General features: G+C 43.1%; 1 protein-coding gene across 2 annotated transcripts in view; it reads right to left on the bottom strand.

Moving 5' to 3' along the window:
* The window catches only part of Stxbp1 (syntaxin binding protein 1), a 66,126-nt gene that overhangs the window by 26,845 nt on the left and 16,532 nt on the right, over positions 1 to 22,749 (bottom strand). For both annotated transcript variants that reach the window (XM_058581787.1, XM_046451598.2), the window contains exons 2-6: positions 11,316 to 11,365; positions 8,300 to 8,381; positions 2,912 to 2,988; positions 2,065 to 2,143; positions 653 to 756 (exon numbers count right to left, since the gene is read on the bottom strand). In XM_058581787.1, the coding sequence (XP_058437770.1) occupies positions 653 to 756; positions 2,065 to 2,143; positions 2,912 to 2,988; positions 8,300 to 8,381; positions 11,316 to 11,365 (392 nt within the window). The remainder of the gene's footprint in view (positions 1 to 652; positions 757 to 2,064; positions 2,144 to 2,911; positions 2,989 to 8,299; positions 8,382 to 11,315; positions 11,366 to 22,749) is intronic.

The raw sequence follows: 22,749 nt of genomic DNA, 5'->3' as shown, positions 1-22,749 counted from the left end.
AATGTTTGTGCTGTCTTTTCCATTCCTCCTTTTCTAAAATCAGGTCAATCTCTGGTTCTGGAAGCTGCTCTATAAAGATCCAATATGCTATAATCATCTCCTGTCACCATGACAACATAAAGGTCTGTTGGTTTTGGTTCTTTTTCTGCTACAAGACGTTTTAAGAAGATACTTTCTTTCACAACCAGCTTCAGCTTTACTGGTTTAACAACTTTGTTTTCTTCCAAGAGGAGAAGTTTGCTGCTGTGGCCTTTGGTGAATGAAGGGTTAACAGTTACTCAGGTCACCATCTGTTCTTGCACGTGACCAGGTGATGCTATCTCCAATACAGCCTCTGCAGCAGATGGGATCCTCTGATCTGCCCCCCTCCTGCCAGGTTCTTTTAGGACTGGCTACTTGTGGTTATTTAAAGAGTCAGCCAAGATCAGTGACGACTGGGCAAGGAGGAAATGCACACAAAGAAAGGCATGAGGCTGACAAGAATCCAGAAGTGGCGCCTGTGGAAAACAGCTTCCATTAAATAAACATCCATACGTAACAGTCACGCGGCCACCTGAACACGAGGCCAACCCTCCCCCACTCCATCACGCTGCCCGCCCTCCCAGAGCTCTGGATAGAATAATCAGCAAGCAGATTTTCTGCTCAGCCTCACCTGGGATTCATATGGGAGAAATGCAATGTTGATTTCCGTCAGCGTTTTGATGACTTTGGCTGCTCGAGATTTTACCAGCTCGTTAAACAGGGCATCTGGGCAAGCTGCAGGAATGACAGGGACAGTCGGGTTTCCTGGGCAGTGGCTGGTTCATTTAACAGCTGAATGCGTCCAATAGATGCTTCATTTTATTCAGGTTTTTAAAAGGCAACTAGAAGGTTCATGCCATCCTAAAATATTCCATATCTCTAGGGTATAGAAGGATGGAGACGTGAAGAGCTAACAAAAACTGCTTTCTGATCCCAAGGAAAGAAACCAGAAGTGATTAAGAAGGGAGAAGGAAAGGTCTTTAATGTAAATGCGCACCTCATATCTAACCTATTTATGATAAACAAAATAAGAAAGAAAAGAAAATTTGTGGGAAACATGATACAGGCATCGCCCTCAGGACTGCTGAGAAGTAAGCAGATGGGAGGGAACCATGACGTCTATGTATCTCTCAGGCCTAACTAAGGCTTCCGGTGCCCAGAAACACGTCATTGGCTTAACATTATTAATGCCATTTCCTTGCTCCCTTTGCTACTGATATTCAAGTACTATATATAAGGTCATTTCTTGCTATAACTTTTCCATTTTCTCGGAGGTGATTTTAGGGGGTCTCCTTAGAGAGAAGAGCAGGTGAGGTCTTGCTGTTTTATACTGTTCCACTCTTCTCTCATAGCTTCTCCAGTGGGATCTACATCTAAACCAGCACAAAACAAGAAAGCCAACTTTAGAGCAATGAGGTAGATTCTATCTAATATAAGACCACTCAATCAGAATCTCTCTGTGGTTGAAAAACTAATGGAAATTTACTGCAGGATATAGTGCTACCTGCAAGGCTGTGGCTGAAATGCCAAGGGTAGCATCAGAAAAATTCGAGGCTCCAAGCCCTTTGTCCTTGGAGGAGGTTCTGAGTGAGCCGTTTCCCGAAGGAGGAAATGCAGGATCTAACAGGTATGTATTTGTGTGTGTTTATTTTTGTTACTTATGCAATTTATTATCTGAAGAGAAAATGAAAGGTTGGGAAAACCATGGCAACAATTAATTTCTTCCCTACAGCCAGGCACAGTGGCACATGCCTGTAATCCCAGCAGCTCAGGAGGCTGAGGCAGGAGGATAGCAAGTTCAAAGCCAGCCTCAGCAACTTACTGAGGCCCTAAGCAATTTAGTGAGACCCTGCCTCAAAATAAAAAAAAATAAATAAAAAGGGCTGGGGATACTGGTCAATGGGTAGAACACCCTGGGTTCCATCCTCAGTATCTCAAAGAAAGCAAAACAAAAACACATTCCTAAAACCTATTGGCCTGACCTGGCTGGGTTCAGCCAAACGAGTTCCCCTGTGCAGCAGGGGCAGCCCGCGGGGTACTTACAGTCAGTGAAGAAGACATGTGCAGCCCGGTACTTAGCAGTTGGTGGGTCCTTAAAGTCACTGATGAGAGAGTGGATAGACTGTGGACAGGAACAAAAGAGGGCACTAAATCCCATTCTAGAAGCAAGTGGGACCAATATCTGAACTGAGCTCAATTCAAGCTGGCTTCAAGCTACTTGCACAAAATAGCGGGGGGTTTGGGCGTATGATTCTAACACTCTCATTCAGCCACAGCCAGATTTTGAGGACTTAAAATTAGGATTATTTCAGAGTTTAGCTCAGTCCAGAATGAGTGGCAGTGTCACATAACATGGGTTCCTGAGACTCACAAAACTGGTGAGGACCCTTGGAGGACACAAACAGCTGCACCTGCAGACTCACAGGTGAGTCAGTTTTCAAAAGTGAAAACTGGAGGGGAATTTTTTTTATATAGATCAAGAGACCCAAGACAATTATCAACCAAAAGCAAGGAGGTGGACCTTATTTGGATGCTGATTTGAACACTTACGAGACAGGTAAATCTGAACTCTAACTGGGTATTGATGAAATAACCCTGAAAACATGCACTCCCAAAGTCTGGCGGGAGGGTGCCTGCCTGAGGAGGGAGTGCAGGGGACACGAACGACCCAGGGCCTGGAATGCCAGCTTCGGCTTGCTGCATAACTGCCATATTTCAAAAGGTTTAACAAACTTTTCACTTCTCTTTGTACAAACACACCCTCCCTGCCCCCGTGATGGATTGCATGCTTAAACAGAGCAGTGTGTTAAATGCATGCTTAACCTAGAAATGTCAGACACTCTGTGCCACAGAGATCCCAAGCCCAGCATTCCTCTGGTGGAGGACTCACCTTCTCAGACGGGGTGATGAGGTACACAGCCTCTAGGCTGGGGAGTGGTTCTCTGCGCTTGTTAATGTCTTCCACAACTAGGCAACAAAACAGCCCAGGTGAATAAGGAAACACGACTGGCGGTCATGAAACTAGAAGCAATGTAGACTGACACAGTCAAAGTCTATAGTAGGGTGGGTGGGGCTCAATGGCAGGGCGCTTGCCTAGCATTTGTGAGGCCCTAGGTTCCATCCCCAGCACCGCCAAATCAAGAAAAGAAAAGAAAATCTAGAGTAAGGGGAAAGAAAAAGAATCGTTCACCCCTTCCTTAAAGTCACCACATTTCTTGGGAGTGCGTTCCACCGGTTCACTATGCCTAAGATGTTAGAAAGCCTGAAATCGTGCCACACTACATATCTCCCACTCTGCATTTCAGTTCAATTCCTTGATCTATTGTGAGGGAAATGGAAAAGGCCACTCATCTGTTGAGAATGGTTCTTTGCTTCTTCCTTCAGTTTTTTCTCATCTGTCCTAAATAATCGCGATTCCTTTAGAATCTCCCTGCTGGGTTTGTCAGTAATTGGACAGCCTTGTCATCCTCCTCTGCACATCGGATAAAGCCCTCCAAACACATCCTCCGCACAGCACTCAACAGTTCAGAACCGACACTCTGTTTGTTAAAGCCAGCTGCTGGGTTTTGATTTCCTTGTTTCCTTTATGGTCATTTCAGCTACTTTGGGGGCATCTTCGCCTCATCTGTTACCTGATAAAGCTTAGGGGGAGTTTACCTATGCTGCGACATCCTCTGGCATGGAGAGAACAGTACAGCTGTGTGGCTGTTGTTCTTCATGCAGATGATTTAAGTGAAAAAAGGCATCACTTCAGAAGTATACCTTGTGGCATTTACAAAGACTTTCAAATCAAATGTTAAAATTAATTCCCTAGCCAGGCACAGTGGCCCACGCCTGTAATCCCAGCGGCTCAGGAGGTTAAGGCAAGCGGATCACGAGTTCAAAGCCAGCAGCAGCAACTTAGCAAGGCTCTAAGCAACTTAGTGAAACCCTGTCTCTAAATAAAATACAAAAGACAGCTGGAGATGTGACTCAGTGATTAAGCAACTCCGGGTTCAATCCCTGGTACCAAAAAATAAAAAATCAGTCACCCAAACATTTACTTTGCCAGTAGTTGTAGAGTTTTAAATTTTACAGGCTACTAAGACTTCCTCCAAAAATGTTTGGAGTCTCAACACAGGGTTATGAACTTTTAAATTTTGCTAAGTAAGGATCCTGTTTGAGACCCACCTTTGGGGGTAGGGGAAAGCTGCATACGGTGGGGGAGGTGAGTTGTCATCTACCACAGGAAGTCAACAGACAACATCAACATTGACAAATCCAGATTTAATAGCATAAGCATTTATTTAGGAATATGTATGTTTAAAAAAAGTAAATAGGGCTGGGGTTGTGGCTCAGTAGCAGAGTGCTCGCTTAGCACGTGCAAAATGGTGGGTTCAATCCTCAGCACCACATAAAAATAAATAAAATAAAGGTATTGTGTCTAACTAAAAAAAAAAAAAAGTAAATACCCGGAAGAAAGAGTAAGGCAGCAGCCAGCAGCCCCCAGGATGACAGGCCTGGGGCATGGAGGTGGGGAGGCGGCAGGATGTGCTCTTCTCTGTTGAGCGTCTTGGTGAGTTGGGCCTTTCTTGTGACAGAGGAAAAAGTAGGGGTGTTTGGTTGGAGTTTGTTTGTGTGAGATGGGGTCTCACTATGTTGCCCAGGCTGGTCTCAAGCCCCTGGGGTCAAGTGATCCTCCTGCCTCAACCTCTTGAGTAGCTGGGACTACAGGTACATGACACCATGGCCAACTGAGAGGATAAATAATTTTAAAAATTTATTGAGGAAAATAACTTTGTAAGCTCAAAATCAAGGCATGCCTGGTCTTAACGTGGACATGGTCCCCAGATGACACAAAAATACTATAAAAAGCATGTGCTCGGAGGGGCTGGGGTGGTGGTTCAGTGTAAGAGTACCTGTCTAGAGAATGTGCAAGGCACTGGGTTCGATTCTCAGCACCTCATATAAATAAATAAAATAAAAGTCTGTTGACAACTAACTAAATATATATTTTTTTAAAGCATGTGTTCCCACATCAACAGGAAAACCACAAGACATTATTTCCATAATTTCACAAATTAAGAACTTTTTTTGTTCCAGCCTTTTTTGTTTTTTTGATAGGGTCTCACTGAGTTGCTTAGGGCCTTGCTAAGTTGTCAAGGCTGGTTTTAAAATTGTGATTCTCCTGTCTCAGCCTCCAGAGCTATTGGGATTACAGGCCTATGCTACCATCCCGGCATAAATTAAGGACATTTTAACATCATAAATAGGGAAGATAAGACTTGGCTTGGGCTTGATGACAAATGCCTATAATCTCAGTTATTTCCAGCGTGGGCAGCTTGGCAAGACCCCATCTCGAAAAACCAAAACAAACAAACAAAAAACCTGACATAATCTTAGAATAAAGAACAGACCTTAAAAGGAAATAATTAAATTCAACTAGTTTAATGCAAAACTCAACCCTCCTACTTTTCTTCCTTTAACTGGGGTAGGGTGATAATTTTAAGACCTCCAATGGTCTGTGTGCTACACATCACACAAAGGTACCTGCCTCCAAGGGAAAAAAATCAGGAGACACATTGCAACAGTCGTACCACTGATATTGACGTTCTAGCTTGGAATAATACCTTGAAAGAGATTGCTTTTCCTTTCAGGAATTTCATCGACTGATTGGTTATGGTGCTGCAGACTGTACACAAGGCCGCGGGCATGCTCACTCTGTGCTCTACCACGGAGCTACAGCTGAGGCCCAAGAGACTGCTCAATCAATGCTGTTTGAAAGATTAAAACACAATGCTTCTTGAAAGGAGCCTTGGGGAAGAGTAGAGCTGCACAAATGTGAACAAGAGCTCTGGAACAGGAGCCAGAAGGGCTGCGTCCTTGCTCTTAGGTATGACTCTGGCTAGTGACCCTGGGCAGGTCACGGGACTTTTTTTTTTTTTTTCTCCTACTACCAGGGATTGAACCCAGGGGTACTTAGCCACTGAGTCACATCCTCAGCCCTTTTATTTAGAGACAGGGCCTTGCTAAGTTGCTGAGGCTGGCTCTGGATTCATGATCCTCCTGCCTCAGCCTCCCAAGTCACTGGGATTATAGGTGTGTGTCACCGTGCCCAGGTAGATGATACAACTTTAAAAAAATCTATTTATTTGGCTAGGCACAGTGGCACAAACTTGTAATCTCAGCAACTTGGCAGGCTGAGACAGAAGAATTGCAAATTCAAGGCTAATCTTAACAACTTAGCAAGACTCTGTCTCCAAAATTAAAAAGGACTGGGTAAGTAGCTCAGCGGTAGAACCTTCTGAGTCTAATCCCCAGTCCCACAAAACAAATAAATCAAAAAAGCTATTTATTGGAAAAAATTATGTTATGTGCATATATGAATATAGCATAACAAATCCCATTATTATATAACTATAATACACCAATAATAAAATTTTTAAAAACCTATTTATTGTGAAATTATAACACTCTAAGAATGAATTAAACATAAACAAGGAATAACTGTAATGCGAATGTCTATATACACACTGCCCCAATTAAAAGAACCTTGCCAGTGTGGCAGAAGTGCCCTCTCCCCACGCCCCCTCCCTTCCCTCCAAAGAGAGCCACCATCCTCACTGGCATGGAAGCGCTGCCCTTTACCACCTCCGTTTGCGTTCCAGCACAGCACCCTGCACTTAGTACTGTCCGGTCTTGAACTTTACATACAGGACAATGCTAGGTGAGCACTCCTCTGTATCTTGCTTCCTTTGCTCCACGCTGTTTATCAGATTCACTCACGCCACGGAGGAGAGTCGGTCTGTTTTCATTGCTGTGCCGTGTTCTGCTGCGTGACTACACTCCACCTCAACTTATTTAACCATTCTACTTTTTTTTTTCTTGTGGTGCTGGGGTCCAAATCCAGGGCCTTGCACATTTAGCCACTTTACTTTCAAAGGACATTTTGGCTGCATCCATTTGGGGCTCCTGTGAGTGCTCCTGTGCGTGTGTCCTGGGCACTCACCCCTTGGGCTTGCTGGCTCACAGGACCACAACCCTTCACCTTTACTGGGCATGGTCAAGGGTTTGTCAAGATAGCTAGACCAATGGACATTCCATCATTCAAGAGTTCCCATTGTCCTACCTCTTCACTGTCACTGGACATTATCAGAGCTTAAGTATTCTAATCTGGTGAGCCTATGTGGTATCCCACTCTGGTTTGAGTGGCAATTCCCTGATCATTAGAGGAGGTGGGCACTTTTCATGTATTTATTGGCTGAGTGGATTTCTTCCTTTGTTAAGTGTCCGTTCTAATCTTTCTTCTTTTTTTTTTTTTTTTTTAATATTTATTTATTTTTTAGTTTTCGGTGGACACAACATCTTTGTATGTGGTGCTGAGGATCGAACCTGGGCCCCACGCATGCCAGGCGAGCGCGCTACCGCTTGAGCCACATCTCCAGCCCCCTAATCTTTCTTCTTGATCTAACCTTTCTTTGGGCATTCCTTTAACTGATACTTAATGAGCATCTAAAACTGCATTAGTGCTAGGCAGTCAGTGATAAAGAGGCAGCTGTGGGTCACTCTTGGGGCCTTACAGTCTTGCCACACAGGTTGTTGGAAGCACCAAAGGTCAAACAAGAATAGCGAGTAGGTCCTCGGTTTATTTATACCCAAAGGACTTAAAATCAGCATACTACAGTAATGCAGCCATGTTAATGTTTATAGCAACTCAATTCACAATAGCTAAACTATGGAACCAACCTAGGTGTCCTTCAATAGATGAATGATAAAGAAAATGTGGTATATGTATTCAATGGAGTATTACTCAGCTTTAAAGAAGAATGAAATTATGGCATTTGCCAGTAAATGGATGGAGTTGGAGAATATCATGCTAAGTGAAATAAGCCAATCTCAAAAAACCAAAGGTCAAAGTTTTCTCTGATATGTGGATGCTAATTCACAATAAGGGGTGTGTGGCACTAGAGAAGAATAGAATTACCTTAGAGGGAAGTGAAGGGAGGGAAGGGAAGGGAGATAGGAAGGATAGTAGAATGGAAGACATTATCACTGTATGTATATATGTGACTGCAAGACCAACGTGATTCTACAACATGTACACTCAGAAAAATGAGAAATTAGATCCCATCTATGTATGATATATCAAAGTGCATAAATGCATTCTACTGTCATGTATAACTAATTAAAACAAATAAAAAATTAAAAAAAAATGAATAGCGAGTAGGAAGGAGTAAAGCACGCCCCAGGGAAGGCAGAGGTCAAGTGCAACTCAAGCAAGAGACAGCACTGTGCTCACTTGTTATCCCTTCAGTCATGATGTCCGTCATCTTGCAACAGGAGGAGAGCATCCTCATGCTTAGCTGGTCCACCACCAGCACCTGGAAGAAAAGAGAATAGCTTGTGGCGTCTGCCGGGAGTCTCGCCAGCTCCCTGCATCAGGCTTCACAGAGAGCACCTGGGGTAGGGGAATGTGGGAGGAGCCACATTTCCTGTGGACCACAAGTCTGCAGAGTCCCACATCCAAACCTGACCTTCCAGGAGTCAGCGTCTGCTCTTACTAACTTGACTGAATTTCAAAAACCTTTAAAAAGTAGTTTCCTTTCCAGCTAGGTATGGTGGTGCAGGCCTATAATTCCAGCTACCCAGGAGACAGACAGAGTCAGGCAGATCACAAGTTTGAGGCCAGCTTGGGCAACTTAGCAAGACCCTGTCCCATAATAAGATATAAAACAAATAAAAAGGCTGGGTATGTAGCTCATAGGTAGAGTGCTTGCCTAGCAAGCACAAGGCCCTGGGTTCAATCTCCAGCACTGGAAAAGAAAAAAAGTAGTAGAAAATGAGTACTTGTAAAAAAAAATACAAAAAAGAAAAAAGAAAAGTGTTGAGGGTTATCATCTGTAGTGCTAACACTCAGAGATAATCATATTAGTGACTATTTTTCAGGGCACAGCTTATTCTTTGTTTGTAGGGAAGGGGCACCAGGGATTGAACCCAGGGCCACTTACCATTGAGCCACATCTCCAGCCCTTTTTATTTTTTCTTTCTTTCTTTTTTTTTTTTTTGTTTAAACTCAAGCTTAAAAAAAAATTATATATTTGTAGACGGACAGCATGCCTTTATTTATTTATTTATTTTATGTGGTGCTAAGAATCGAACCCAGTGCCTCACACATGCTAGGCAAGTGCTCTGCCACTGAGCTACAGCCCCAGCTCTTAATTTTTTATTTTAAGTCTGGATTTCGCTAAATTATTGAGGCTGGATTCAAACATGCAATCCTCCTGCCTCAGCCTCCCAAGTTGCGAGGATTACAGGCATGTGCCACCACACCTGGCCAGAGCCTTTTCTTTCTTTCTTTCTTTCCTTTTCTTTCTTTTTCTCCTCCCTCCCTCCCTCCCTCCCTCCCTTCCTTCCTTCCTTCCTTTCTTTCTCGGGAGGACTCGGGACTGAAAAGTCAGGGGCACTCGACCACTGAGCCACATCCCCAGCCTTCTTTTGTATTTTATTTAGAGACAGGGTCTCAATGAGTTGCTTAGTGCCTCGCCATTGCTGAGGCTGGCTTTGAACTTGTGATCCTCCTGCCTCATCCTCCTGAGCTACTGGGATTACAGGTGTGTGCCACCATTCCCGCCTTAGCCTATTCTTAAGAGAGAGAGATCCTAGAGTCCACACGTATGGCATGGCACATAAGGACTCTGTCTAGATGTCCTGCTCTGTGCTTCACCCTGCAAAGCTCAGCTGACCCTTCTCATCCTCGTTCAGTCCACAGTGGATAGAGGGAGCCATAAGTTAAAACAAGGCAATTTATCTTCTCCTTAATGATGTCAGCTGTGAAGGAAGCAATGAAAGCCAGGCACATCAGGGCAGATGTGTGGACCCAAGAGCTCTCTCCTGCAGTACAAGGGCCACTTAGTTTCATTTTCTTCCTTGAGAATAGCTTAAACCCCCCATGTCTACAAATCCATTTCTGGTGGGAAGGTAAGAGAAAGAGATGTGCATACAGAGTCCCTCCAGCTGGCCTCCCCTCTGGGTGGTGAGAACAGATGTGTTCACTAAAGCAGAATAACAAAAGGCCGGAGTGGGCTTCAGAATCTTCCTGTACCAAGTAGCTCTGTTTTTCCCAGGTCCAGTGAACCTGAACACTATGGGCTCTTGACTACTGGCAACTTGAGGGCAGAATAGCCAGTGTAAACCACATGGGGAAGATCAAGTAAAATGGCACACTCTCCTGGCCAGCATGAGGACCAGCTCCAGACGACTAAGCAACATTTACAATGTTGACAATGTGCTGGGTGTGGTGACGCACACCTATGATCCCAGCTACTTGGGAGGCTGAGGCAGGAGGATGTCAAATTTTTCCCCAGCCTGAACAATTCAATGAAACCCTGTTTCAAAATACAACTTAAAAAGGGCTGGGGATGTAGCTCGGTAGTATAGTGCTCTCCTAGCTTGCACAAGGCTCTAGGTTCAATCCCTAGCACTACAAAATAAATAAATTAATAAAAATAAAGATAATACAATGCTGGCAACATGCACAGAAGACAGCACGGCCATTCCAGGAACCCAGGCCATTTGCAGTCTTGTTGGCTTCAGTGCTTGCTCCCGTGCGTGTTATAGTTTCTAGTCCTGTGCTCGCTGCTTTATGATCCATTCTACCTCTTTTGTCTTATGTAGTTACAGCTCGAAGGGAAAGGGCAGACTAGACGAGGGCTTCTCTACCTGTTGTTTGGGCTCCTGGAGATGCTTTATAGCCACCAAACAAGTAAGAAGAGTCTCTTTCTCCTCTCCCATAGAACACGGAACAAATGCACCTTCCATTTTATCTAACAGGTTCCAGTTGAGATTTTGTTTGATAAAAGAGTTCCACTGCTCACTTCCCGGCCAGGTGATCTTTTTCTTTTTTTGCACTGCTGGGGATCAAAGCCAGGGATACTCCACCACTGAGTCACATCCCCAGCCTCTTTTTATTTTTATTATTATTATTTTTATTTTGAGACAGAATCTCACTAAGCTGCCCAGGCTGTCCTTGAACTTGTGATGCTTCTGCCTCAGCCTCCTGAGTCACTGGAATTATAGGCATGTGCCACCATGCCCAGCACTGACTAGGTGATCTTTACAATAAGCTTTACAACCAATAAATTCTGAACCAAGATCCTATAAAATGGAAGGCAGAGCAGGTCACCTTCTCCAATCCAGGAGCTTTTTGCACCTCTGGTGACAGTAAGAGCCCCCATTCCTGTCAAAACCTTCCCTCCAGCTCTACTACCCTTCTTATTTTTCCCTTATGAATTCACTTTTAGGGCTGTTTTACTTACTTTCCACTCCCCCTTCTTCTTCACCTTCTTTATCACATCATGCATGATCTCTAAGGAGGGAGGGAGGGAAGGAGGGAGGGAGGAGGGGGGGAGAGAGAGAGAGAAAAAGTCATTATCCCTTTGATTCCATACTTGCCTATTAGACTAGGTTATTTGCTCTTAGGCTTTGTTCTCAAATCCTATGATTGCACCAATCTGTCAACTGAGTCAATCCACCCACCATAAAGAGAGTTCTCTTAATTCAGTGGTTCTCAAACTTTCTGGCCCAGGACTTCTTTATACTTTTAGAAACTGAGGCCCCCAGACAGTGTCTGTTTATGTGAGTAGATATCCATTGGCATTTGCCATATGAAGACTTAAACCGAAAAAGTTCAAAAATACTGATTCATTTAAAACAATAATAAACCCATTGTATGTTTAACAAATAGCATTTTAATGAATAGTAATAATATTTTCCACAATAAGAAATCTTAGGGATAGCTGAGTGCAGTGGCACATGCCTGTAATCCCAGTGATTTGGGAGGCTAATCCCAGAGGATCCCAAATTCAAGGATATCTTCAGCAATTTACCAAGACCCTCAGCAACTTAGCAAGACCCTATCTCAAAAAAAAAAATATATATATATATAGAAAGAGGTCTGGAAATGCAGCTTAGTGGTAGAGTGTCCCTGGGTTCAATCCTCAGTAACACATACACTCACACAAAGAAAGAAATCTTATGGAGATTAGCAGTGTTTCACATTTTTGCAGGCCTCCTTAATGTCTGGCTCCACAGGAGATAGCTGGATTCTCCTAGACGCATTTGCAACCAATCTGTCCTGAATCATGTAGCATCTGGCAAATCCACTCTCAAGTGAAGAGAATGGAAAAGGAAGCTGGGCACAGTGGGTACACCTGTATCCCAGTGACTCCGAAGGCTAAGGCAGGAGGATCACAAGTTTGAGGTCAGACTCAGCAATTTAGTGAGAGCATGTCTCAAAATAAAATATAAAAGGACTAAGGATGTAGCTCAGTGGTACAGCATCCCTGGGTTTAATGCCCAGTAACAAGCTAACACCCACATACTCACTGCGGTAAACTTGAAAAACACAGAAAATTATAAAGAAGAAAATACCATGCATTATTTAGATACTTAAAAATAATAATAAATAAAAATCATCTGTAATCCTGCCAATTTGAAATGCTTAATTAACATTTTAGCTTATTTCTGATTAGGTTTCTCTATGTGCTTTTACACAGTTAAGACCATGTTGTATATATAATTTTGTATTGTGTTTTTTTCACTTCACATAGTCATTTTCCTACATTAATAAAAACGGTTCCTGCATAATAGTCCATGGTTTAGTCAAGAATATTCCCAATAGTGTTTTAAATTATGTCTCATGTTTCTGTAGTGAAAAAATTGGAAACAAACAAAATATATCCAATAGTAGAGCAGTGGTTAAGAGAATCAGGTTACATTTGTGCAATGGAATCCTATGTGTCCATTAGAAATAGCACAAGGGAAAACACACATTCTTGCATCCACTCTCATTTCCCAAACCCCTGTTGCATAACCACTGTTTGCCACTCACTGTACCAGGAAGGAGTGATTAAGGTGTACTCAGCTCCCAGGGCCGCCGTGCAGTGGAGAAGCAGCACTGCATCAAGGCAGCAGTCGGAGCTCTGGAGAGTGAATAAGCACAGGCAGGACAGCTCTGGACAGGAGAGCAGCCACTCTGAGGGGAAGCCCGGAGGAAAGGAGATGAAGAAGCAGGAGGGAGGCTTGGGGCAGGTGGGGCAGGCGTGACTGGGCAGTGGACAGGGGTGAGGGGGGGTGGATGTGATACTGACATCAGAGGTGAAGCCATCAGGGCTGCTGGTGCCCTGGGACGGGCAGAGAGAGAAACAAGGGTGTCTCCGAGATGTGGGTCTTAGGAAACCAATGGAGAGACATGTGGAGAGATGGAAGGGAGGAGAGTACCCAGAGTTCTATTTTGGTTGTTTTTAGACCGGGACGGCTAAGAGATATCAAGAGAAGACGTTGGGTAGGTAGTTGTAAGTATTTCTGAGGCTTGGAAGAGTGACTTTGGCCGTAGTTAAAAACTGGGGAATAATCACCAAATAGGACAGGCGGTAAGGTTGGAGAAAACCCCTTGCTCTGATAGGATCAATAAGATGAGGGTGAAAACATGATCTTGTCCTTGATGAGCCTTTCAGTGAGACAATGAGGAGGATGCAGACTAAAGGGGGGAGGAGAAAGAAGACAGGCCATCTCTGCAAGTTTTGCTAAAAGGTTGCAGAGAACAACTAATTAGGAAAACTAATAAGATACTCAGAGATGTAAAAGCAAGGTAGGGCTTGTTTTTAAAGTTGTGAGAGTAGAGGACTGGGGTTGTGGCTCAAAGGTAGAGCTCTCGCCTACCATGCATGAGGCACTGGGTTGGATCCTCAGCACCACATAAAAATAAAATAAAGACATTGTTATAACTAAAAATAAATATTTAAAAAGTCACGAGATTATTTTTTATGAAACTAGCAATAAACCAAAAAAGAGGACAGAAAGAAAGACTGAGGTCCCCAAGAGGAAGAAGGAGTTGAATCTGAAATAGAAGAGACCCTGACCTTGGTAGGAGGCAGGGGACCATGTGACACCCACACTGGTGGGAGGCAGGGGGCCTGCAGATGGGCTCAGATAAGAGGTACAGCAGCATCATGAGGGGTTTTCCTCACTGGAGATGAAGTTATCAGCTAAGGTAGGGGGTCGTATAGAAGATTTGAAGAAAGAAAGTTCTGGGCTGGGAATCCAGCTCAGTGGTAAAGTGCTTGCCTAACATGCGCAAGGCCCTGTCAATCTCCAGTACTGCCAAAGAAAGAAGGTACCAAATATCTTCCCAGAGACAGAGACAGTGAATTCACTATGTTCTAGCATTTCTGGACAGTTCTTTTGATTATGTATTTATTTATTTACTGGGGATTGAACTCAGGGCCTTGCATGTGCTAGGCATTTCTGGACAGTTCTAAGGAATAATTTCAGGTTCGTAATTATGATTTAAAGTGAAACCAGTCAGTTTAATTATGCAGGTTTGCTTTTTCCGCCCCAACAATGCCTAACTGTCCATATCAAAAAGGAAAAGGCAATTTATTTCCATTAAGGTTAGGGTTTTCTTGGGTAAGAACAACAGAGGGAGAAAATGTGCAAACTCTATGGCTACAGGAGGGAAATCAGGCTCCAACTATTTCCTTTAAAAGCAGACACACGGGGGTGGGAGTGGGGGTTGTGGCTCAGCGGTAGAGTGCTCGCTTAGCGCATGCGAGACCCTGGGTTCGATCCTCAGCACCACATAAAAATAAATAAATAAAATAAAGGTACTGTGTCCAACTACAACCCAAAAAAAAAAAAAAAAAAAAGCAGACACAGACATACATAGGACAATTAGAAAACTTATACCACAATGTTTTGTTTTGTTTTGTTTTGGTACTTGGGACTGAATATAGGGGGACTCGACCACTGAGCCACATCCCCAGCCCTATTTTGTATTTTATTTAGAGACAGGGTATCACTGAGTTGCTTAGTGCCTGCCTGGCTTATGTTGAGGCTGGCTTTGAACTCACGATCCTACTGCCTCAGCCTCCCAAGCTGCTGGGATTACAGGTGTATGCCACTGCGCCCGGCCCACAATGTAATTTTTGTGAAGTAATATTAATATAAATTTTGTGAAGTAAATATTATATTATTTTGTGAAGTAATATTATTAATTATTAATTAATAATTAATCTTCAGTTGCCAATTTGTACCTTCCAATATCCCAAGCTTTCTGCATACAAAAAAAGCTCTGGATAATGTGTCAGTGAACATCTGTGTCCCCAGGGTTCTTCTTTGCACAGATCTGTCAGGAGAGCTTTCTGTGCATGGAATAAATGCATGAAAAGTCTAAATGTTCTGGGCTTCTGATAAACACTGCCACATTCTTTTCCAAAAACATAACACACTCTCACCAGTACTGTATGATTCTCCAGGTTAACTACTAACCCATTCAATAATTCCTTGAGGTTTGTCTGTTTTAATTTCTGCTACTATGAAAGCAGAAATGGCATAGTTCTTGGTCTTTAATTTGCTTTTTGTGGTATTAGGAATTGAATTCAGGACCTTGCGCATGCTAGGCAAGTGCTCTACCCCTGAGCTATATCATCAGCCTTCTCTGTCTGACTTTATTTGAACTTATTTTATTACTGAGGGTGTGTGTGTGTGTGTGTGTGTGTGTGTGTGTGTGTATACACTAAAAATTAAATGCACTGGAAAAATATTTTGCTCAAGACATCTTCTGATTGGGGAAGGCAGAGATATAATCAGAAAATCAAACCAAGTACCACAAGTATTAAAAGACATAAATAACTGCTGCAGCTGTAATTCTTCCTACAAAGTTATTTCCTTTCCAAAATTCTAAGAGTATATATTTGTCCTGGGTATTATTAACAGCCAATTCTAACCCTGCCCTACATTTTTTTAAATCCTATACCAAAAAAGGAAACAAGGATTAGAGACCATTTTAGCATTAAGAATCAAGTTGCCTGAGCTACCTTCTCCCATATAATCCCTGGCCATCACATTCCCTCTCCTTCCTACATCCTCTTTATGTGAAGAAAAACAACAGAGCTTTCTGGAGCTGCTCCAGACAAGAGGCCCAATTTCTGCACACCAAACCATGTGCCTCTACAGCCTCCTCTCCCACCCACCTGGTTGACACATATGTGTTTGAAGATTCAGGGGCGCTTCCATCTCTCCGTAATAAGGAAGTCCAAGACCCTGTTGGACCCTGCTTCCTTCTTGGCCAAGAGGAAGGAAAGTAAGTCCTTCTCTACCACATCCTCCAGGTCCTCTGATTCTGAACTCAGCACACCCCTCCCCAGTCCTGAGAGACACAGCGGGGTGGTCTGAGGTTACCTAAGACATCTTCAGATGCACCCAATATCACAACTGGAGTCCCCAAGGCAGGATCTAGGATCACTGCAGGGTCCACTCAAGGCCTGTGGCACCTCAAAAACCTTACCCTTATGGCCCAGGGAGTCAATACAACCACCCAGCACTGTGCCGCGTGCCAAATGCCTTGAGCCCAGGGCATGCCAAAACACCTGAAACAGCAGGACTGATACTAGATGAACTGGAAGCTTAGGAACAGCACAGTTCAAGTCATCAAAACCAAGGACACCCAGACTCAGTGGCTGCAATCCCAGCAGCTCGGGAGGCTGAGACAGGAGGATTGCAAGTTTGAAGCCAGCCTCACAAAAGTGAGGTACTAAGCAACTCAGTGAAGCCCTGTCTCTAAATAAAATACAAAATTGGGGCTGGGGATGTGGTTCAGTAGTTGAGTGCCCCGGAGTTCAATCCCTTGTACCAAAAAAAAAAAAAGGACAAGTCAAATATTCTGGACTCTGAAGCCCCGGAGGGTCCTACTGGCCAGACCATATGCCCTGGGCGAGGGGTAGGGATGGGGGTCTCCTTTTGCTGAAGGAAGTAAGGCAGTTCAACCATAGGCCACAACTCCCTTTATCTCTTACCACCAAAGGGCAGCGAGGTTCCTGCTGCGATGGTGGGAGTTCTACAGGATGCTCTCTTAAAGGAACCCAGTGGGGTGAGGGTGCAAGGGGGCTCCCCAGGCAAAGTCACCACACCCCTCAAGATTAATAAAAAATGGTCTGGACAAACAGGGTTAAAAATTCAGGTTTAGGCATTTGCTGACTGTGTATCCTTGGGCAAGTTTTTACTATTTTTTTCTTTTTCTGCAGTGTGGGGCATATGACCAAGCACTCTGCCACTGAGCTATATCCACAGCCCTGGGCAAATATAAAACCTTTTAAGCTTAAGTTTTCCATTTGCAAAACTTAAGTTATAATACTTTAATGGCCTATTACGAAGATTACATGAGATAAAATGCCTAAGATGGCACTAGGTGTCTGTTGTGATGCCACCATCAAAGCATATTATTCATACAAAGAAATAAGAAAATTAAGAAACATTAATTCCACCAATCAAGATTTTAAATATAACAAAATTTTTCTTAAAAGAAGATTACAAATACAGTTTTGCCAGGTGTGGTGGCGCATGCCTGTAATCCCAGCAGCCCAACAGGTTAAGGCAGGGGGATTTCATGTTCAAAGGCAGCTTCAGCAACTTGGCGAGGCCCTAAGCAACTTAGCAAGACTCTGTCTCAAAATTAAAAAATAAAAAGGTATGGTGATGTAGCTCAGTGGTTAAGTGTCCCTGGGTTCAATCCCTGGTACAAAATAAATAAATAAAATACAATTTTAAAATAATCGCAAAAACATTCTGATAGCAAACAATGAATATTTAATAAAAAGTTTAAACTTTCTGTGATCTGTAATAAACAGGTGAATACATTTTAGAGTGATGGCACTTTAGCACCAATGTATATAAATCCTAAATGTAAAAATAAAATGGAAAATGAGGACCCTCATCCCCATTCCAAGGGGACAGAGGAACCCCTGGCTAAGTAGAAGGAAGTGTTCAGTTGAACCACAGCAGAAGCCCACGGAAAGTAAAAGATCTTTAATGTCACCTGTCATACACATAGGGTTACATTATTTAATACTGCTCTAAAAATTCACTTAAGAACACAAAATAAGAATGGCCAGGCACAGAAGCTCACTCCTGTAATCCCAGCAACTCGGGAGACTAAGGCAAGAAAGTCATAGGTTTAAGGCCACCCTCACGAACTTAGTGAGAGTGACTCAAAACAAAAATGAAAAGGGGCTAAGGGTGTGGCTCAGTGGTAAAGCACCCCTGGCTTTAATCCTGGGTACCAAACTAAATTACATATATATGCATTTATGTAATGTATATAATATACATAATGCACTGTTATCCTCTCTGTAAAAGATGGCTGCTGCTGCTTTGACCTTCTAAGAAAGGATCCAGTGAGTTCCAACTTCTTATTCCTTCTCCATGGAGTTTGTAATATATGTCTCCTATTTTCCAGTTTGTTTCTCTGCATGCAATATTTATGTGTGGGGGTGTGGGCCTAGGGGTCCCACCCAGGGTCTTGTGCATGCCAGGCAAGCTCTCCACCTCTGAGCTACCCCCTAGTCCTCTGCATACAGCTTTTTTCATCCACTCGACAGTAGTTACTGAACACCTCCAGTGTGCCAGACACTCTTCCTGACATCAGAAAGCCCACGGTGGACAAGCTCAACAAAATGCCCATCTTGAGGCACTCACTACTTGAGCATGAAGGGGAGGGACAGTCAACAATCACAAAGGTATAAATAAAAATCACCTCAGAGAGTGATCAGTGCTCAAGGGAATTAAAAAGGTTAACCCACTAGAGTGGGATGGAGGTTTGGGAGAAGGTCCTCTAAGGAGGTGACAAGGAGGTGACAACCAACCCTTGAGGATCTGGGGGGGATAGAGTTTTCCAGGAATAGGAAAGGCAGGTACACAGTCTCCAACTGAGATCAAGGATTCTATTCGGTCGAGGAATAGAGAGAGAAGGGGAGTCGTGTGGGTAGGTGGGTGGAGCAAACAGATGGCCCGGGGTCTCCATCAGTCTGGAAAGCAGTAAGTACCCCTGAAGGCTCCCACTGGCCACTGGCTGCATTCTGCTCCTAGAACACTGAGCCCATTCGCTCCCCCTGCCCTCCCAGCGCCCTGGGCCCACCCCATCTCTGGCATCTCACATACAATGCTGACCTGGCAAATGCCTGCAGAATGGATGGTCGCTCTTGGGGGGTGGCTGCGCAGAGCTTCCAGAGCATGAAAGGAGCAGATCTGCCCAAGGCACAGGGTGGTGATTCACCCAGGCCCTTCCATAGCACCCACACACCTGCCCCCCAAGAGCCTGCAGTTCAAGGAGAGCTGCTCCAAAAAGGCCTCAGAGGACTTCCACGGGGACAGCTGGGGAGAGACACCTCTTTATGTTTGAGGAACATGACAGGCACACATGGTTAATCTGGCCAGTACAAGTTCATAAACCAGATGGACTAGGACAAACTCTCCCTCACTGCAATGCAGTGTGGGGCTGTGTGAAGGTATTGACAGACACAGACGCTCAGAGAGAAAATGTCTGCCACTTAGAAATTCTCCATACTAATTTGGTAGGGTTTTGTTTTGTTTTGTTTGTTTTATGGCTCTGTTTTGCTTTTGTTTGGTTTTGGTGCAGGAGAACAAACCCAGGTCCTCATGCATGCTAATAAGCATATGATCTTACTCTGATCTACACCCTCAGCCCCTACATACTATTTTTTTAACCTATCTGATTAAGATATCACAATCATTCAAAATGCTTTTCAAAGTTCATATTTTTAAAAAAATTCAAACGATAATCCAATGTCAATAAGAATAAAAATTACTCATAATAATAGTAACATCTAACATTTACTGAAGGTTTACTGGATGGGAGAAATTTTCTCATATGCTTTTTAAAATTTATTTATTTATTTATTTATTTATTTATTTATTTATTTATTTATTTATTTATGTGGTGCTGAGGATCGAACCCAGTGCCTCACATGTGCCCAGGCAAGTGCTCCACCACTGAGCAGCCCCACTGAGCAGCCCACCCTCTTCATACGCTTCTTAAATATCATCTTCTTTGAAGCTCACTAATAATCACCCTCATTCTGCTCAGTAGACACTGAGGCCCAGGGAAGTGAGATGTCTAGCAATTGCAACAAAATGCACATGCAAGATTTAAAAACTATATAAATCAATTTATTTACCTCAAAGAACTTACAGTCCAGGTAGGGGAAACAAGACATCACACACACACAAAAAAAAAATCATTAGGATGCTCAGGCACTGATGGCAGAGATGTAAAAGGGTACAGCTGCTATGGAAAACAGTCTGGCAGTTCCTCAGATGGTTAAACATAGTTACCACTTGATTCAGCAATTCCTAGTTATAATATCCAAAGGAAATTAAAAGATACATCTACACAAAGATACTTGAAAGTACACAGTAGCTGTATACATAGTGGCCAAAAAAAAAAAAAAAAAAAGGAATAACCCAACTGTCCATCAACTGATGAGTGGATAAATAAATATAGTATATCCATATGAGGGAATACTATTCAGTCATAAAAAGGAATGAAGTACATGTTATAACATGGATAAACCTTTAACATTTGCTAAGTCAAAGAAGTCAGTCACAAAGGATTTCATAGGATATGATTTCATTTATATGAAATATGCAAAATAGGCAAATCCATAGAGCTAGGAAGTGGATTACTAGTAATCTAGGCTGGGGTTGGGAGGATTAGGGGTGACATCCAAGGAATATTCTTTCTTGAAGTAACAAAAATATTCTAAAAATTTACTGTGATAACGATGGACATACCATTGCATGAATATCCTAAAGCCATTAAGTTGTACACATCAAATGGGTGAATGTCATGGAATGTGAATTATATTGTTTAGAAAAACAATTTCTAAAATTATAAACTTTTAGATGAAAACTTCAAAATCACATAACAGGTTTGGGGCTGTAGCTCAGTGGTAGAGCAGTTGCCTGGCATGAGTGAGGCACTGGGTTGGATCCTCAGCACTGCATAAAAAACAATAAGTAAAGGTATTAAAGCCAATGCTTTTTTTAAAAAAATCACATAAAAAGCAGTTTCACTTAATATGAAACTATTCATCTTAAGACAGGTACCCAGGCTTATCCCTATAAAATATCAGTTATCTAAAACTATAATTTACTATTTGTATCTAAATCATGTTTTGCAAATGTAAGAGAGACCAAAATAGAGACCACAAATTGTCAGCCACAGGGCAAGAACAGAGTACCATCCTGGAACTGCTAAGTGAACACTGCTTAGCCCAGTTATAATCTGAGAAACTTTAGTTTGATTTTTGGATGGTGAAGAGTGGGGAGAAAAGGAGAGGGCCTGATGACTGGACAACGTCGTAAGCTTTAAAACCTACAGAGATGGTTCACAATGGCTTGATTCTGTTGCCCTGGGAAGCACACCCAGAGATTGCATAAGATTCAAATGTTCAAGGTTATGACATCCAAAAATTGGGCCACTGCCAACATGAGAAGAGTGCATGATGGTAAATGCCTGACTTCCGAGAAAAAAGATCCTAACCTCAGACCCACAAAGATGCTGGGTAGAGTTACAGAAATGACCTCACTCTCTCTTCCAAAGGAGACCCTCATCTTTTATCTTCTTTTCCCTTTTCATAAGGTTGAGAAAAAGGTTAAGAAGCTAGAAAATCGCTAAGCAAAGCCTCATGAACCTTGAAACTTTGATTAGTAAAAAGGAAATCTAAAACTGGGTACAATGGAGATGGGAAACAGGAATTCCTCACATCCTTTAGAGGCACAGGTCTGCTCTCTTAGTTCTAAAGGAGAGCTGTTACTGGGGCTGGGGTGTAGCTCAGTAATAGGATGTGTATAGCATGCATGAGGTTCTGGGTTCAATCCCAGTACACACACACACACACACACACAAAGGAAAACAGCCAGGCCTGGTAGCACACACCTGTAATCCCAGCAGCTTAGGAGGGTGAGGCAGAAGGATCACAAGTTCAAGGCCAGCCTGGCAACTTAACAAGACCCTAAGCAACTTAGCCAATCCCTGTCTCAAAATTTAAAAAGGCTGGGGATTAGTTCAGTAGCAAAGCACTTCTAGGTTCAAACCCCAGTACCAAAAAAATGAGGAAAAAAAAAAAAAGACACTGCCCTTTATATTACCAACAGCAGCTGACAGATCTGCCGAGGTCCCACCTAACAACCTGTAGGTTTCTTGGCAAACAGCCCACACTCCTTCGAGCAGGCTCTAGGGCTGCAGCAATTCCTTCCTGAGCTGCAGAATCTGGTGTACAGGCATCTTGAGAGTAGCAGGAACCCAAGGTAAGGCAGGTGTCTAAAATTGGTAGATGTCACATCTAATGGCTCCAAATTATCTTGGATGAAGTTTCCCAAGGACCAAAGGGTTAAGGAAAATGCACTTTGAAGATGGAGGAAAAAAATGAAGTGCTTCATGTAATCCCAGAAACCCAGCAGATGAGGGAGCCTGCTGGTTTTTAACAGGGAGTGAAAATGCCTACAGCATCTAATAGGCAGAGGCCAGGATGCTGCTAAACATCCTACAGGCTCATCAGGCCCCAAATATCAATAATGCCACAGCTGAGAGACCCCAATCTAGTTGGAAGGAAACTGAGCCCAAGAGAGATAAGAGACTTGTCCATGACCGTGGTAATGGGAATAGTCTTATTTTCAAGACCAGGATTCTAACCAAACCAACCTATTCTGCTCTAACATTTAAAGTGCTTTAGGTCTATGGATCTGAGCTATTAGAAAATGTTCAGTCCCATGCAGCATGACAAGGCCCACAGTTCAAGCCCCCTCTGGAAACTTCAATACAGCCATTCGATAGGTGTCAATATAACATAAGAGACTCAATGAAGCTTCCGGAAGGCAGGAAGTGTCCCCTAC

Source organism: Marmota monax, unplaced genomic scaffold, assembly GCF_021218885.2.
Source record: "Marmota monax isolate L192 unplaced genomic scaffold, Marmota_monax_Labrador192_F-V1.1 WCK01_AAM20220418_F8-fsc00020, whole genome shotgun sequence".
NCBI lineage: Eukaryota > Metazoa > Chordata > Mammalia > Rodentia > Sciuridae > Marmota > Marmota monax.
The sequence above is the reverse complement of the archived record's forward strand: the minus strand, read 5'-3'. Positions and strand labels throughout refer to the sequence as shown.